The following is an 18417-nucleotide window of genomic DNA, read 5'->3' as shown; positions in this document are numbered from 1 at the left end:
GCGTGACATGGGAAATAGTAATATAATCACTTTTGCAAAGCATTGTCCATGAAGCCATGAAAATTAGGGACGGAAAACAACACTCAAGATAATTTTGACTCTTTCCCTCTGGCAGGTTGTTCCCTACAGCGTATTGTTTATTTTGGTTGTAGCTTTAGCATATTCAAATGTGAGCTTGGAGTTCTGTGAAACTATTTAAGAATATAATGAATTACACAGGATAAAGGGAGTCTTTATGGAGTGTGTCGGCAATGTTGTTCTCATCTTTACAGTGATTATGATACACTTTTCAGACTACTGCGTGTGCTCATTCGTCTTTTTCTCCCTGATAGATACATGCTTAATTTGGGATCTGTTTGCATAATTCTGTTTGTTTTCATAATAGTGCTATGAGACATTGCTGCTATTTCAGGGAAAAATAAGTCACCGAAGGGATTACTGCCTGGCCCAAGGTCAAACAGGAGAGCTTGTGGGCAGAGCAGGGAACAGAAGCTCTTGCTGTCAGTGCCTTCACAAGACCCTGGACATGAAAAGGCTCTTAGTGCCAGGCTGAGTGTCTTCAGTTTTCAGAAAGCTCCTTTCCAAGTGGTGTGTCACCTGTGGTGAGCCGCTTACTCCACTGTGGTGGATAAGTGGTGTGTACAAGGGACACAGCCTTCAAACCATTGCTGGCCAAAATAGATTGCAATAATATTATGAAGAATGAAGGATTAAATTGCAAGAGAACACTTTTTCTTTCTGTTATTCTCCATACTGATACCTTTTCTCTGTGAGCTGGGTGCCTGATTATCATGAGTATTCTTACAACTCAAAGTTTGTTTTACTCTCACTCAGTTCCCACTGCTAGGAACCAATGAGTCCTTATGGCAGATTAGATTCTAATTTTTATCTTGATCCCATCCAGGATCTAGGTCCCAGCTAGGATCAGTTCAGTGCTTTCATGAAACTGCAGGGGACACCTACAGGAATGCTACAAGCAATGTCTCAGTAATTTCATCATCTTTGTCAGGCTGTATTAATACATTGTCTTTCTTCTGATTAGAAAAAATGTATATACACACATATAAAATGCCAGATAATTATATACATACGTACATATATATATATATGTATAGTAAAACCATCTCATTCAGTGTTTCTGTACATTTAGTAGAACATTTTGATGTTTTTTTGTTTTTGATGTTGATCATTTAGTCTGCCTCTTTTTATAAAGCAGCAGTCATAGTTTACCATCCTCTACAGACTAGCATCAAGTTTTCCAAGCACTCAAACTTTTCCTTATGTACAAGGTTTTCTGGTGAACTTAGGAACTAATTAATAATATTTCATTTTTACTATGCCTTTTGTTTATTTTCAATGCTTTTTAGAAATATGAGAAACATAATTATGATAGAGATGTGTATCTTGCTGGGTGTGATAGATGTGTATCTTGCTGGGTGTGATAATTAATCTTATGACACCCCTTGTGAGGTGAGGCAGCTATTTTCTCAGTGACATATATAAAATCCTGAGGCGCAAAGTGTAAATGTTAGGCCAAATGCAGTCTTTTATTTACATTTATATTTATATATATTTATATATATATATAGTCTTATTTTAATAAATCTTATACTGTCACGCTTCTATGGATAGTTATCCAGGAGCCATGAATCTTATATGTAAACACCATACGTCTCTACCTCATTTGGGACAAATGACCTCCATGTTTGTTGGCAGTCTCCCCTCAAGTGTCTTTCAAGTCTCTTTGTTTATCTGCTCACTGAAAATATCTCTCTGTGGGAATTTGTTTTCTCTCAAGCACAGTATCTGTGCTCCAACTTAGTGTCATAGTGTCATACTCATCTTTTGCCAACTGGTATCTTTCCTGCAGATCATGTTTGTTTAATAATGAAGAGATTTAGTTGCCAGGTGTTCATTTTGTCATGGCCAAAGAGATGTCATGTTTTTTGATCATGAGCCAGTATCTTTTTTACTTTGTACATATTGAATGCTCTTTAAAGTTGCCATCAGAGCAGGGCTTTTTGATGACTTTTAAAGGATGGTAGCTTTCTGTCCAATTCAGCATCGATCCACTCCCAAATGATGGACTGACACTTATTACACAGAAATGTACTTGAATAATTGTAAAAGTATGTGATCCATGGTGAGAATTGAAAATCCACACTGTGCCTCCCCATCATATATATTTCTGTAAGAAATGAAGGCTAGGCATGTCTAATACTAATCTGATTAAGTAAGTTGTTAAATTTTCTCCTTTTTGCCTTCTAATACACATTTTGGCAGAGAAACATAAGTTTCTCATCGTGGGATTTCAGTAGACAGATGGTTGAGTGTATAATAGCTGAGTCCTCCAAAGGAAACTCAAGACTTCACTTGAAATTTGCTCTCCCAGTCCTAGATTCTTCATTGGTCCTTTTGGGTGCAGGCAGTTGGTTCTTTTTTGTCTCTTAAAATACAGCCAAAGGAAAGAAGGCACATGCCCCAGAATGACAGGGCCACAGTGTGGGTCTCAAGAAAACATCCAAACCACCATGCTGTTGGCTAGTCTAAAGCTGAGCACTCTGCATCACTCCTGGTGTCACTGCCAACAGCTGTGAACATGAAAATGTTCATAAAGAGAGTAAATAGAAAGTGCTGTCTTAACTTAAGGTGAGCACTTCACAACACAAACACTGCTTATGGTTGTATCCAGTGACTCTTTAATGCTAAGTACTTGCCATAGCTTGAACGCAGGTTTCCTGTTTTTGATGTCAAAATGTGTTTGAAAACACATTGTTCCCTGTTGTTTTGTTTTGTTTTTTAACAGAGATTGAAAACCAGGGCTGATACTGATACATAAAAAACTTATTTAAAAAAATAGATCAAATCATATTGATTATTTCTTTACAAGATCCAGCCTGTAGTATGTTGAAAAAGAGCTTTAGAACTTCTGCTTTTTTCTCTTGATAAATAAAAACATTTTCTATCAAATAATAATAATAATCTAGTCCCAGCAATCTTCTCTGATATATCCAGATTGTTAATGTGTGCATCATCGTTGTTCAAAATAATATAATGGATTTGTTCCAATTGACATGAACTGAATGTATTTCTAAAAGAAAAACAAAATGCAAGAAAGGAAGAAAAAAACACGGGATTTTTCTGATGGCTGTTAGTGAATTAGTGGGTACATGTGTGTCAGCAACAGTCTTTAACTTGTTTTGTAAACCAGTAAATATTTTTAAGCTCAAATGAATAAGTTTTTGTTACTGTACCCACTCTGATTTAATTCTTAATATTCTGCAGTTATGTGTTGAATGCATTCATCTTTTTTGTTGGTTGTTGTTTTTTTAAGCATCTACTTCCAATTTTCTGTGTTTGGATAAGTGCTTTGAAAAGAGCTCATTGCTTATGTAGTGTCACATGCATGTATCGAAGTAACTGCTTCTCCATTTGTTGTCCAAAAAAACCAACCTCATTATACAAGTTGCTCAGTGAGTAAGAAGAGCTCATTATTAGCATCGATGTTCTTTTGCTTTTAAATTGCTAATATGTTTGAAATTTCAGGAGCGATGTGTGAGGCAGCTACTGTTTACCTTACTAACAATACTCTTCGATATGATTTATTCCATTTTCCTCACAGCAATTGCTGGGAGAGCTTTCAGAGGTAATAGAATTACTGTTCTGATATCGAACCTCAGAGATTATTCTTTTGGAGTGTGTAGTTACCAAATTCTGTAGAGCATGCTTGTTTTGTTTGTGTCACTGAACAGAAATGATGGGATGCATGTGTGGATCTCCTCAGAATATCCAGAATTAAAGAAAGGAGTGTTTAAAAACTGAAAAAAATAACAATGTTAAATGGATTCAAGTGTGTAATTTTTTGTTGTGCATTGTTCAAGAAAAATTGAAGTGTATTTCCCTGTAGTTTCGTATTTAGATTTATAATTTGAGTGATGCTTCCAGTTTGGTTTCTGTTTTCACTCCAGCATGCAGTAAGTCATTTTGATGAGACTTGTGATTGCGGTACAATGTTTCAGAAGCAACATTAATAGCATCTGTTGAGAGCTATGTGTAATGTTTTGCTATCGCTGCTTTTGGATTGAGATTGCAGTGGCGTGCAGCTGATGCCTTGGTTTGTAATGAATCCTCTCTACTATTAAAAGAGTGATGCTTTTTCCTTGCACGTTGTTTAGGAAGGTCAGGGACACATGTGATGGTACGCTATGGGGATAACTGCCTACACATTTGCATTTGTGAATGAACTACAGACTTTTCTGTATATTGTATTAAAATATTTTGGTATCAGTGAAATTCTTAAATTCATTCAGATAACTTGGGCTATATCTATGTCTAATCTACATCTAATAAACTATGGAATGCTTACTAAATACCTATTAAGGCACTGCTTCCACCAAAAGACTGAAGTACACGTTATACTGCTTGTTCAATTTTATATTCCATATTTCACTTTTGTTGGCATTTGACATTTTAGAAAATATTCTGTTGTCTTCACATCAAAGTACCGGAATACAGAAAAGTCAGTCATGTGATTCTTACTCTGATTTTAATTTCTCCACAGCATAGTGCAGAAAACGGATACAAAATGACCCATATGAATGCCTTTAAATCACTTAAATGCTAAAAACTGAAACAAGAAAGGTTTAATGGCGAATGTATTGTAGGACAATATGTTTGCTTCAGTTGCTGGCTACTGCAATGGAGGTGAAAAATGTTCTAAAGCAGGCAAAATACACTTCTTTTCCCTAGGCTTAATGGAACCTGATTGGATAAATGTTGAGCTGGTGTAGCTCTGTGTTGCTTAGCTATAACAATCATAGCTCATGTTCGCTATAAAGTGCCACTCCCACAGGTTAGATGTATACCATGCTGGGGATTCCAGTATGAGGGCAGTGCCTGACATTTAATGAAGATCAGATTGTTTTCAGGGTAGTGATGTGCTGTTCAGTTTCTAACATATGGCTCCTACAAGTATTTCCCTGCTTGATCTGCCATAAACCCTCTGCCTCCAAGGACTTAGTGAATGGCGTTTTAGGAAGGAGCAATGAGCCTGAAGAATGTACTCCTCTATTTTCATACCAAAGAAAGTGGACTTCTCATAACTTCAAAATGAGGCATCAGTACTGAGCAAACAAACTTTGATATTAAAACTTCAAGCTTTATCAGTCCAAAACCGTAGAGAGGGATCAGTGTTAAAACAGTGAGATGTGGAATTTGAACTGTTGGAAAGAAAAGGCTGGCATAGGTTGCTTATGACCTTCTGGGCTTGTCTGTCACTGGGATTTCTTTGGGAAAATGCACACTTTTTCCTGCAATTGGCACCATTTTAAAGGCAAAGAAGGAGAGGAATTATTCCGCAGAATTAATTTTGAGGCACCTGCCAGCTAGCTATTAACAGCAAGATAATTTGCATGCTGTTGGAACACTTCATAAAGAAGGGGGGAAAAAAAGCCAGCAGCCTTATTCAGTGAGCTGTGGTGTTTGTGTTTAATCGCATTGTTGCATGTAGTGCTCATACAGATAGTTGTAAAGGCACAACTCAATGGGTAGGAGGAGTAGGATTCTCTTAAACATTGTCTGAAGTTCAGGGAACAATGAGATACCTCAGATTCAGTGATGTTCCTAAGTTAAACCATTAGTCAGGCTTAGTAGTGACTGGATGCATTCATTTTTCACTCTTTCTAACAGAACATTTCTAAAACGTATGTTTTTATACCGATAAACTCCAGCATCTCAAAAATTTTGGAAGCTGTTCAAAAGTGCCAGATAGTAAAGTTAAGAATTTTAAAACAATTTTATTTATAGAAATCATCTGCTTGGAAGAAAGAAGCACATCTCAGATGATGTGATTGTTCTGAATGTTATGTCTAAAAGATAAGGAAAACACCATACCAGATCACATTTTGTCAAATTTTATAACTGTCTGGCAAGGATGACTTTTTGTGCAATAAATGAAATCAGATGGTACAGAGCACCCCAATATTTTCTCCAGAAGCCAATTTGTCCAAGTTTTGTTGTCAAACTGAGTCTCTCTACACCTTTTCAGAAACAAAGGACAGACTATGTTGCTAAACAACCTGATCCGGTTCCTGCTACTCCTTCACCACCTCCAATGCCTGCTCCGGTTCCTGCAGCTGTCCCACTCCCTCCGAGCACTCCAGCACCCATCCCAGTTCCTGTGCCCAAGGCGCCAGCAACTGTCAGCCGCCAAAGCAGCACCTCTAGCGACAGTGGTGGTAGTGTTGCACGAGACAGCCAGAAGCACAAACAAGTTCCTGTGGACCGTAAGTTTGTCTAAGAAGCAAAAGAATACTTTTTTCCCATCCTTATATGTTTTGCTTAATCTTAAAATTCCTTAAAGCCGTATATTTCAGATAAATGTTTAAGAACTGCTTAGATTTAACCCCATATTTGAAATACACATGTTCTCTGTGTAAACAGTTCTCTATACAATCATGAAAGTAAGTAGGAGCAAAAACAGCATTGCATCTGTGCCTGTCCTGGAATAGTATATTCTCACGTTCTCTTCAATTATGACTATCTGGGATCTTCACTCGATTTTCAACACTGCAGATGTTCATGCTATTATTCTGGGTAATGTACACTGCCTGCCTGAGTTCACTACTGCATTCTAATTAAATCACTTTTGAAATCAGTTGGGCTCTTTTTACACTTCTCTCCACTATCATCCATATTTCTAGGGCATTTACACCTTTCTGAAATACAAATCCAAGGCTTGCAAGGAGGCTTACAATGGCTGATGCATAGAAAACGTGGTTTGGTGGAAATGTAGGAGACTTGTCTTTATAATCAGGACCCTTGGTCAAAGCAAGAGCAATTGGCAGGGCACTAAGCAAATTTGTGTGTCCTTGTCTTAGGAGAATTAGAAGACATAATCCGTAGCTCTGTTGGTGGAAAAACCTGCAGCCAAGCAGTGTGTGGTAGTCATGAAATATTCTGCTTAAGGTTTCCTTGTAATTATAAACCCAAACTGCTGCTGAGGCTCCCACTCTGTACCAAATGAATAGCGGTCAGGTTAACAGAATTTCCCTGATCAGTAATTTCTGTCCTAAATATACTTGAAGTAATGAAATTGCCTAGCTCAAAAATAACTGGAACTTGTTGCAAAACCATGACAGCAAGCACTTGCTACAGCTTCTAAACCAGCAGTCCTTAAAATAATAAGGTTTTTGCTGTTCAGGAGTTGACAGTTTTTCCAATCCCCTTCTTTGTCAGAAGATCTAATTTCCAGCTGAGATGAAAACTGAAACCAAGTGTAGTCCTTTCTGTAGAGGGCTCCTTTCCCCACACTCCCTGCAGATGGGAAGCATACACTCAGCCTGCTGTCGTGTTGCCTGGTGGTAGACCAGCTCTCCCCTAGACTCTGAACTCAGGAGGACTCTGAGACTCTCTTCAGTTTTCTCACACAACAGTCTAGCTAGTAATTAGAACTGTCTCTTGGGAGGAACACACCCCACTGCTGCTTCCCAAACAAACCGTAGGGCCAGCCTCTGCCTTTGGTTTGTCTCTTAAATGAAAACACAAACCGGAGGAGTTTTTTACAAGAGATGTGGAAGTTGACAGTGAACTTTCCCCAGAATATTTTTTTATTATTATTATTTTTAATTTAATAAATTAATATTTATTATTTTTTCCCCCCCAAAAAATCTTTTTATTTCCATTTAAGATGCTCTTCACATGCTGCAGCAGATGTGCATTTCCTTGGATTCATAATGGCTTTCTCTGTCTGCTACAGATGATAAATTTGAAGGCCATACTGGCTTTAGGCATGGGCTATGAAGGGTTACTGTAGACCAAATGGTTGCAAGGCATCATCTGAGACCCCTTAGGTTCCACTCAGACCAAGGCCTTGCTTGATGTCTGTAACCTCACCAGGGGTTTAAATTCAAGCCCACTGGGCTTCAGGTGCTTACCTTTCCAGAAAATTCCTGCCCCTACAACAGTCGATAACAGCCCTTCCCAGTCAGCTGCAGGGAACGTGCACTGTAGCAGCCACCTCTACTGAATGTATTTTGTTTGTTCATGATAATGCACCTAACAATAGTATTAATTTGCTATCTTACAGCTAAATATTTATCTTTTGATACAGTCCTGGTCTAGATAAAACCTAAGTCTTCCAAAATCCGTGTAAATAGAGACACAATAGCAATTTTCTTGTGCTTTTCCTGTTTGGGAGAGTAACTGGTGCATACTACAATAACATTGTACAAAGTCTTTATTTGTATTTCACTAAGCATTTCATTTTGGCTTCCAATTCATACTGTGGAGTTAAAAAAAAAAAAAGAAACACATAGGGTCTGCATGCTTCAGATATTTTGCTGGAGATACTTTGTCTGCTTTCAGCTTGGGGCCTGGGGCTATTTTATAAAAGGAAGAAGAAAATGTTTAAAACATGGATTTTTCTTTTGTAATCTAAATTGAAATTGGAAAAAAAAAAAAAACAAAAACATTTTGTTTTTATTCACGTGACTGGCAAGAGGTACAAGTTCTTGGAGGATTCTTGTGAAAATATAGAATGAAATGAGAAATTGAAACATTTTTGCTGTCTTATTGTTTTTCCATACAGTGCTGTATCATTTTCCCCTGTTGCTATCAAGTGTAACGGGAACGAAGGAAAACTTTTGCTATCCAAATGCATCAGAAAGTTAATTTATTTACTCTTTGTGCATCAAAGTGAGAATGTGGAATAATGACAACTGAAAATACTTGTTAAGGAAATGGAGATTTTTCTAGATCGTCGGTTCTAGTGTCGGGTTCTGCATTTTGGTCACAACAACCCCAGGCAACCCTACAGGCTTGGGGAGGTGTGGCTGGAAAGCTGCCTGACGGAAAGGGACCTTGGTGTACTGATGGACAGTCAGCTGAATATGAGCCAGAAGTGTGCCCAGGTGGCCAAGAGGGCCAATGGCATCCTGGCTTGTATTAAGAATGGTGTGGTGAGCAGGACTAAGGAAGTCATCCTGCCCCTGTACTCGGCATTGGTGAGGCCTCACCTCGAGTACTGTGTCCAGTTTTGGGCACCTCAGCACAAGAAGGACATGGAGGTACTGGAGCAGGTCCAGAGAAGGGCAGCGAGGCTCGTTAAGGGTTTAGAGAATCAGCCCTACGAGGAGAGGCTAAGGAAGCTGGGGCTGTTTAGTCTGAGGAAGAGGAGGCTGAGGGGAGACCTTATTGCCGTCTTCCAGTACCTGAAAGGTTCTTACAGTGAGAGTGGGGCAGGTCTCTTCTCACTAGTGACATGTGACAGGACGAGGGGAAATGGCCTCAAGTTGCGCCAGGGCAAGTTTAGGTTAGATATTAGAAAGAACTTCTTTACAGAAAGGGTGGTTAGGCACTGGAATGGGCTCCCCAAGGAGGTGGTTGAATTGCCATCCCTGGATGTGTTTAAGAGCCGTTTGGATGTGGTACTCAGGGATATGATTTAGCAGAGGTTTGTTGTTGTGGTATTGTTTCATGGTTGTTTTTTAAGAGATAGGCTACCGGTTAGGCTGCGGTTGGACTTGATGATCTTCAAGGCCTTTTCCAACCTGAGTAATTCTATGATTCTATGATTCTTAGATAACTTAAAAGTTGTGCGTCATTAAACTTATATTGGAAGAAATTCAGACTATGACAGTTGAAGCCTCTTAGCCCATTTTCCATCTTGAGTGCTAGACTGTTCTATCTACTTCTGCAGCACCAAGTTTCTCTCTTTTTTTGGGGTCTCAGTGGAATTTATGTGTATGTGTTTATTATGTTTTGGTTGGTAAAGGCTGGAGTGGGAATATTGAAGTCTTCCCTGGGGAACAAGGTGAATAATAACTTAGTCAGAGCTAATGAATAGATCTTTAAAGAAAAGGAAAAAAAATAATTTAAAAAAAAAAAAAAAAAAAAAAGATTTAAATTAGAGAAGAAGAAATGACCTTCCTTGATAAAGCACTCTGGAGAATAATCCCTGTGGGGCACCTTTCTCTCCAGGCAGGAAATCTCAGATGGAAGAGGTGCAGGATGAACTCGTTCACCGGCTCACCATCGGCCGCAGCAACGCCCAGAGGAAGTTCCATGTGCCACGGCCAAACGTCCCAGTAGTGAACATTACGTACGACTCCTCGCCTGAGGATGTGAAAGCGTGGCTGCAGTCCAAAGGATTCAACCCTGTGTAAGTTTGAGAACAAATCTGAGAAAATTATTACAAGTATTTTCCTTACAGTTAGTTGGGTATAGTCTGCCTGCTTTTTAAAATCAAGCAGCTTTCAGAAAAGCAAAACACTCTTGGAAAAAAAAATAATAGTGTTTTAGCAAATATGTCTAGTTCTACCTTGTGGTTATATATGGAGAGACATATATCTGAAAAAAATGTGTGCACATTAGCCTCCTCCGAAATGTACTGGCTATGACATGTATGAATTGACTTCAGTTGTCCTGTTACCTGCAGTTTTATTTTGATTTGGTAGCTCTACCTGAGGTGATGATCAGTGAAGACTATTTCCTCTTTGGCCAGTGGATTCTTATTTCTTGCTTGTTCCTTGTGATCCCAGGACTGTGAACAGCCTTGGTGTGCTCACTGGTGCTCAACTTTTCTCCCTCAATAAAGAGGAACTGAGGACTGTTTGCCCAGAAGGGTCTAGAGTCTACAGCCAAATTACGGTACAGAAGTCTGCTTTGGAGGTATGTATAACCCTTCTTACTACTCTAATGATGGTTCACTGATACCTAAGGTGTATGATTCAAGTAATCATTTTTGAATGTATAGAAGTAATTAGCTCTTTCTGCAAGATATATAGTTTTTTCCTCAGTTCTCATCATGTCAGTATGCATAATTTGTACCTGGGTTATTTGGTATTAGTGCATTGAGCAGCATTCCTTAAAACACTGGGTGGGATGTCTCCACACTTCTAAAGGGGTCCACAAAGCATTAGAAAAAGTACATGGTGGTACTTAAGCTTAAGTGCATCTTCATTGGTGGATCCTAAGTGTAGCAAAACATGCTCAAAAGCATGCTTCAGAATTACCGAGACATGGAAATATGTACAGTACTTCTATGCTCATTGCAATGGTATTATTCCTTAACAAATTAAAAGCTAGGTTAAAGAGTTGACCTGGGAAGAATGTTTACGAGTTTAAAACCAGTTTGTTTTTTTTTAACTTGCTGCAGGAAGTAGAGAAATAGACTAGATAATATCTAGAGGTAAGATTAGCCCACAGAGAAGCTTCAGTCTTCAAATCCTGCTTAAGGGAAAATTAATACACATATGTATATACATATTTCTCTCATCACAAGGCTGGAACTGCCTTCTTAAAGAATTTGAACCTTTAACTCCCAGATCTATTTTAAAAGGGGAGTTTAAGATGATGCATATTTTATACCTTACCTGATCAGTGTGGACCAGAGAGCTATTAACACTATTAACACTATCAAAATTGCTTCAAGTCTTAATTTTCTGTTATGAATATGTTGCTAAATCCAATGCAATTCATCATTTCCTAGTGAGTACGTATATGCTTCAACTTCTCTGGAATGTCTACAGTCTTAAGGTTCATGAAGAAAGTCCCCATGTATGGAAGTACAAAAAAGAAAATGTTTATTAAAATAGTCTAAAACCAGATTTACTTCCATGTCATTATTTCATTATTAATAAATGTTATTGTTTAGAAATTTAATTAGGGTTAGGTTTTTGCTTTTTTTCTTAAATAGACAGTTTCTGACCAACATGCTTGAGAATGTGAGGAGCAATGTAAACTGTTTATCTCAGAGATGTAGACTTGATGGGGAGATCTAAAAAATGAGAGTTTGACACTGTACCTGGAAGAACATATCCTGTAAAGTGCTGTCTGGCCTGCCAGAGGACTTGGTGGCATCCTGTGGAGTGTAAAGCTAACTTCATGATTGTGTTAAGCATGTATGTGGGCTTCTGCCTTCAATCTTGAAAAGCACTCCTTGCTATTGTAGCTGAAGTTAGGCTGAAAACCATAGATGGATGAGATTGTAGAGGTCTGGTCTTTCCCTCCTGTGATGTTTTTTTGCTTACCTCAGTTAGGTTTTACTCTGCAGGAAACTGAGCAGTAAAAACTTGCCCAGTTTTAATAAGTGGGTCCTGAGAGTTTAGCAAAGTTGTTGGATTTTGTTAGTGAAAAAGTAATGCAAATATTTATTTCTACTTTAATTAGAGTTTTAACTGATGATTTTCAGAACTGAAGAAATTCTTGATTACTTTAGCCTGTTTGCTGTGTTGTCTAGAACACAAAGACACATCTTCCTTTCTGTCCATATTTTCTATTTCATGTATCACATCATTTGTAATGTCTGAATTTCTTATTGAAAGTCTTAGAAAGGCTGTCTATCTCTGCTGAAGATAATCTATAGAAATGTGCATGATGGATAAGTCCTAAAAAGTCTACCAGTGACTCAGGAAACATGGGCTCATATATTCCAAGCAAGGTTATGTTTTATTGCTTAAACTAGAAGCATTTCCAATTACAGAACCATTTAATTGCACACGTATTTATTGTACCAGTGTCAGTCAAGCAAAACGGAATGCTTTTTGTTAAGTATGGTTATGGACTTGACCATAGTAATTGTCCTACACAATTAATCAGTGACAACTTCTCCTGAAGTTCTGTAACTCAGGCATTCTTTCCATAGTACTTTGGTGTCATATTTCTGTAAATGTCCTGTGTGCTATGCGTAAATAACAATAATGGGCAAGAGAAAACAAACCCATATGCTGTCTGCCATTACAGAACTCCCTGCCTCATCTTGGCTTGTTATTTGTAGCCAGGAACTTCCATGAGGGTTTCTTGATTCATACAGTATCTGTAGGCCAGTGAAAGCCCTGTCTCTCAGATTTAGGCCTGCATTCCTGGATACTGAAAACCAGATCCTCACCTGTATGCAGCTGCATTTGTATTTTTTATTTTTTTTAAGTTATTCAGCCTTAGGCACAGGAAGAAAGTATTTTGAAATTGGAGTTCCAATTCCAATTGTTATTGGAATTTAGTCATGTTAGCTTATGACAACTCTATTTAACTCTGAATCCAAACCAGTTTAAAATATCAAAGGCAGCAAGACTCCTCTCAGAGTTTTGCGGCCCCAATATAAACATGACAGAGGAGCAGACCATGAATGTAGTGGAGATGTTTGGGATTTTGCAGCTTTCTAAGTCTGTCCAAGCAAAACCAGAAAGAAAACTCTGCATGAGATCAGTGTGTCAGACAGCAAAACAGCTGGACATAGCCAGGGCCAAACACCATTTCTATCCAAGGAGATGGTGGTTGCAAGCAGCAGCATCTCAGGAGGGGGCAGAATGAGATGCCCCATACGCCTTGTACTGATAGGGATTGCCTTCTGGGGAGCTTTTGTTCATGACTGCTCCATAATGCTGAAGCTTGTATGCGAAGTACAGAGCATTTTACCTAATTGGCCAGTCAGCTGTATGGATTTACTTTTTCACTGCAAATTGAAAATGTTAATAGTCTCTGTGACCATGACATGTTGTGTGTGTACTTCCTCAAATTTTGTGGAGCACTGGGGATGAAGAACATTAATCAGAAGATAAGCATAGAGATTAAATATCATGAACACTACCTTTGTAATCTCTATGGGGGGAAAACTTCAGGTCCACATTCCTGTTGTCTTCCTACTCCGTCTACGGAAAGCATGGGAACACACAAAAATAGTTTTTATCTAGTCCATGCAACAAATTGCTTGTTTTCTGGGGCACCTGGTTGTAAGAACCAACATAGACATAGAAATGTGATGGACCAGTGGGGCTTTTCAATGAGAGAGTGGTGAGGTGCTGAAACAGGCTGCCAAGAGAAGCTGTGGATGCCCCCTCCATGAAGGTGTTCAGGGCCAGGTTGGATTGGGCCCTGGGTAGCCTGGTGTAGTGCCTGATTTAGTGGTTGACAACCGTGCTCATGTCAGGGGGTTGGAGTGACATGACCTATGAGATGCCTGCCAAATCAAGTCATTTCATGATTGTATCATTGCATTCGTTGATTCTGATATCAGCAATCTGAGTCTAAACATGTAAAGTTTACTGGCTTGCTGATGCCTCATGATTTGATTAGAGACTAAGCTGAGTAAACCAGCAAAGCTGAGGTCTAACAGTCTGTTCAAAGAATTGTGTTCCCCAAAACAGCCCTAGTCTGCTGAGCTATGCTGTTCCCTGTGTCAGCAGGATGTGCCTGCTGTGCTTGGCCACGTGTTGTATTGCAGTTGCTTTTCAAGCCTGTCAGTCAGGTTTTTACTGATGTTATCAGGAAGATAAACTGTTGCAGCCTTGGCAGCTCAGTCCCTTGCAGAACAAAAAAATTATGTGACCTCTGGTGAAGCAAGTTGTCAGGTTTGTTGTGTATTACTTCAGTAATGGGCATTTACTGTGCCTGCTCTCTATCTGGAACCAAGTGGGTGAGGACAAGATGAATGAAGACAAATCCAGGTGGTCTGTCACCTTCAGGGAGTTAGTTATGTGCCCCCTGCTTTGTGCACCCACTCAGGGAGCAGGGCAGAGAGCAATGGTACTTTAGCTAGGATAAGCCCCTCTCTCTCTTTAGGTGCCCAACCTGCCTGCCAGGTCATGGCAACAGATAATGCAGTGTAATAGACTTAATGGGTTAAATCCAAATGAAGTTTCATGTCATGAGATAAATTCTAAGAGTTGTAGGATTTTGAGAATGTTGAAGAATCAATTGAAGGATGTTTTCCATGTAACAGCCCAGAAACTTATTTCACGAGTTTCAAAAACAGATTCTGCTTCCTTAGTGAGGGGATAACTGGGAAGTTAGTGTTTAAGATTGGAAGGTCATGCCACAGGCAAGTAACACAGCAGTGATATAGATCTTGTTTCATACTCTCCTAGCCTTATTCAAAGTCATGCGTGCTTTGTAAAGTTATGCTCTACAGTATGTACATCCTGGCCTTGTTAATAATTTATGTTTTCAAATAAATCTATTTGACCTACCTCTTCAAGACTGTACTTTCACCCTAAATGTGAAATTCAGCTTTGTCCTCAGTATGCTGTTGTTAGGCAAGATTGATACATTAATAGGATTCAATTCTTGTTAATGTGCTCTGAGTTTTAGTACTGCAACTTTGATCAGCAAATACTTGATGGCACACAGTACGATGTAGGATACTAAGGTTAGTAATCCAAATCCTTACTTAGGCCTTGATTGTGCAAAGCCATGGGCATGTGTGAATTTTGTGGTGACACAGATCTAAAAGCCCAAGGATTTTTATGCTTTAATTTCTAAATGTGATTTCCATGAATTTTAAGTACTCAGGTGTAGTCCTAGAAAACTTAGTGGACTTTAATTCTGTATTGAGTCTGTATTTCATACCATGAATATCCAGTGCTAATAGGAACTTACTTGCATGAGAAGTAATGGTACCCAGCAGTATTAAAAATCAAGCTGGATTAACTGTTTGTAGGCTTTTTTCTGCTCTACATTTAGGAATAATATAAATGCTGCTGTTTTCCAAATGTCATGTAACCAGATTTTTAGTGCAATTTTAGTTTCAGACCTGAAGGGTATGGTTAACTTGTTCAAACATCTACCGTAATAAAAGGCTGTCAGTAGAACTTACTTCATCCTTTGTCAAAATCACAGATTAACAGCTCTTATTTTTTCTTTCTTTATAGGCTAACAGTGGCAGTTCAGAACTGCAAGAAATTATGAGAAGACGGCAAGAAAAAATCAGTGCAGCTGCATCAGATTCAGGTGTGGAGTCTTTTGATGAAGGAAGCAGCCACTAAAAGTCTTTCCTCTTTTCTTTAGTTCCACTGACCATAGCATTATGCAGTCCAGCTTTGCTTTAGTGAAGGGGAATGTCTAATTATTGTGTAAAAATACATAACTGATTATCATAAAGAAAACTTACAGTAGTATCTGCAGAAGTACTTGCTGGCTTCTCATCATTGAAAATGAAAATGAGAAATTCAATATAAGTTACTGCCAGGTAAAACTATTGACACTAGAGTCACTTATATCCAAAGACAAGCTTTGGCTTTATGGAGTTAACCTTTCAATGACAGATAAACTGGAATGTAGTTTTATTTTTGATCCATCCTAGGAAAGTTGAGCCAGCAATAAAAAGCATTTGAACCAGTCAATAATAATACAGTTCTGAATTCCGTCGCCAGCTGTAGTTTGCAACTATGTCTTTCTTACAGTGCATTCAGCTGCAGGATGTTTAGTTGATGCCAGCAATCAAAGAGGTAATGTTTAGGGTATGAACAGCTGCCCAGCATAGACTGAATCTTTCTTGCATTGCTCCCAAGGTATTTTATTACTAATGACGCTGTTTATACCAAAATAATACTCTGTACTTTGATTTTATCAGTACTTCACTCGTGATGAACAATAATATTGCACAAGAAGGAATTAATAGAAAATAGTAACACAACTCAGCTGAAAGAGGCGATCAGATCTGCTGTAGGTAGCCATGAAACAATTCCTGTTAATTTTTTTTTTAATACACTTGCATTTTTTGTTTGTAACTTAACCTGTCAGAAGAACAGTGTATAATTCAGACTTTGCGTGTTGATCTCAGATGTCAGTTTTTCCATATGTAAAAACCTGTTGTTCCTTTATGAATGTAATCTTTTGGAAAATTGGATTCCTGGAGGCAAAAGGGAGAGAAAAGGGAGCAACCCTTCCTGCAAATATTATTTTTGAAGATGCAATGATTTTTTGTCACAAAAATGTTCTGTTTCTGCAGATGGTCTTGTGATTTTATATATAATATATGTATTATATATAATATATAATATCACTTAATTTAGACAAATTTAATCATCTAGTTTGATTAAGTTTCATAGTGCCTTTTCCACATGAATCAGCTTAAAGTCTGCAATAAACAGTATTTCTTGTCTGTTAAATAGTTGTATCTTTGTGGCTACAAAGATGGTATTGAAATAAGAAAGTGTTCTTGTTTTTTGCCATTAGTTTGCTTTTCCTCTGTGTACAAGAAAAAAAAAAAAAAAAAAAAAAAGAATAAAGAATCCTATTCATTTTTTTTTTTCATAAAAGAAATTAAAATCTTAATAAAGGTGTTTAGTGCCATTTATTGTAAATGTCCTTACAAATACTATTTCTGTGTGTTTGTTATGTGTCAATGTGTATATTTACTCTGGTTAAAAGTGCACAGGACACCTGTCATTAAAATGTGGTCTTACTCAGAAATGGTTCTGAAAGTGAAGTGTCCCAAACTTAAGGCCCCAAATGCTGCGGCAATTGCCAAGAAGGGGATTTTTGTCTTACCTTTTGAAAGAAATGACAATTCTCCTAAAGCATGCTCCCTACTGGAGACATTTGAACCACAGCACATGCATGATGACTGCATCCATTCAACCTATGCACACAACTGTGTGGGAGAAAGTTGACTGTCCAACCTGTCATTAAAAATCAGTTATGGTCCTCCCAAGATTTGAACTACTCTCTAAGCCACATTTTAAGTTTGCTTTCCTGTGCCCTCTCTTGTATGTATCTGTACCTACCCAGCCTGATATGTTTGCTGTTCGGCAGTCCCCTTCACAGGATGATGAATGACTAAGAACAAAAAGGAAAGCTACAAGCTGTTCTTACATAGATCACTGCTTGTAATTACAGGAGTAGGAAACTTAAAAAGATTTTTGAAATCTGGACATAAAAATTAAAGTCACTCTCTTTTCACATGGAAAGTACATGTGATACCATAAAAGCCATAGTGATGGCTTTTTGCAGCTCTCTTTTCCTGTTAGATACCAAAATACGAAGCCAGTTTTCATATTCACTGCAACTTTGTTCACACATTGAACAAACAGCTTTGCTTTAGCTTAGAAGAAGCCCCATATACCTTCTCTGAAAGAAAAGAGGTGACTTCTGAGCTGGTTTTGTAGTGGATAGTTATTTTTAATCTGAATATCATCAGTATTCTCAGAGATCTTTGGAGCTACCTGGGAGGAATACAGGAAAACCCTTCCATGTAAGCAGAATAATCTATATGTTTTGTTTCCCTTGATTTTGGTTTTTCTGCATTTTTTTTTTTTCAAATTAATTATTGTTATTTTTTAAATTAAATGCTAATGATTTACCAAGCCAGTAAAGCTTGAAGCTGTATTTTACACTTCAGTGTTGCTGAATTAGTCTGTATGACTTCTATGTAACAATCTGTGAAATTTAAGTGATGTTAAGGCAGATATTTCCCTTTTTCCTGGAATTTTCTTGATTGCTTAAGGCACTCCAGGGAGCTTCACACCTCCACTGTGCAGTTTTCGAGTTTACAGCCTGGTGGCAGTTATGAGGAATCAAAAGGTTTGATTTAGGGTTAAGTAGATGAAAGTAATAACTAATTTTCTTCAAAATTCCCAAGGTCTTGAAGAAAAATGAAATGGTCAAATGCAGCATTTCATTCCAGATGTCTTCTCTAGGCTT

The 18417-nt window shown here is 38.1% G+C and overlaps 1 protein-coding gene across 4 annotated transcripts in view; it reads left to right on the top strand.

The window, feature by feature from the left end:
* EPS8 (EGFR pathway substrate 8, signaling adaptor) overlaps nucleotides 1-17028 on the top strand; it is a 130747-nt gene extending 113719 nt beyond the window's left edge. For 3 of the 4 annotated variants that reach the window (XM_072356590.1, XM_072356604.1, XM_072356597.1), the window contains 4 exons: nucleotides 6047-6284; nucleotides 9979-10159; nucleotides 10539-10668; nucleotides 15645-17028. In XM_072356590.1, the coding sequence (XP_072212691.1) occupies nucleotides 6047-6284; nucleotides 9979-10159; nucleotides 10539-10668; nucleotides 15645-15758 (663 nt within the window). In that variant the 3' untranslated portion in view covers nucleotides 15759-17028. The remainder of the gene's footprint in view (nucleotides 1-6046; nucleotides 6285-9978; nucleotides 10160-10538; nucleotides 10669-15644) is intronic. The other variant, XM_072356582.1, reaches the window with a different exon arrangement.
* Nucleotides 17029-18417: the final 1389 nt, after the last annotated feature.

The sequence above is a fragment of the Excalfactoria chinensis genome, chromosome 1 (assembly GCF_039878825.1).
Source record: "Excalfactoria chinensis isolate bCotChi1 chromosome 1, bCotChi1.hap2, whole genome shotgun sequence".
NCBI classification, from domain to species: Eukaryota; Metazoa; Chordata; class Aves; order Galliformes; family Phasianidae; genus Excalfactoria; species Excalfactoria chinensis.
The sequence above is the reverse complement of the archived record's forward strand: the minus strand, read 5'-3'. Positions and strand labels throughout refer to the sequence as shown.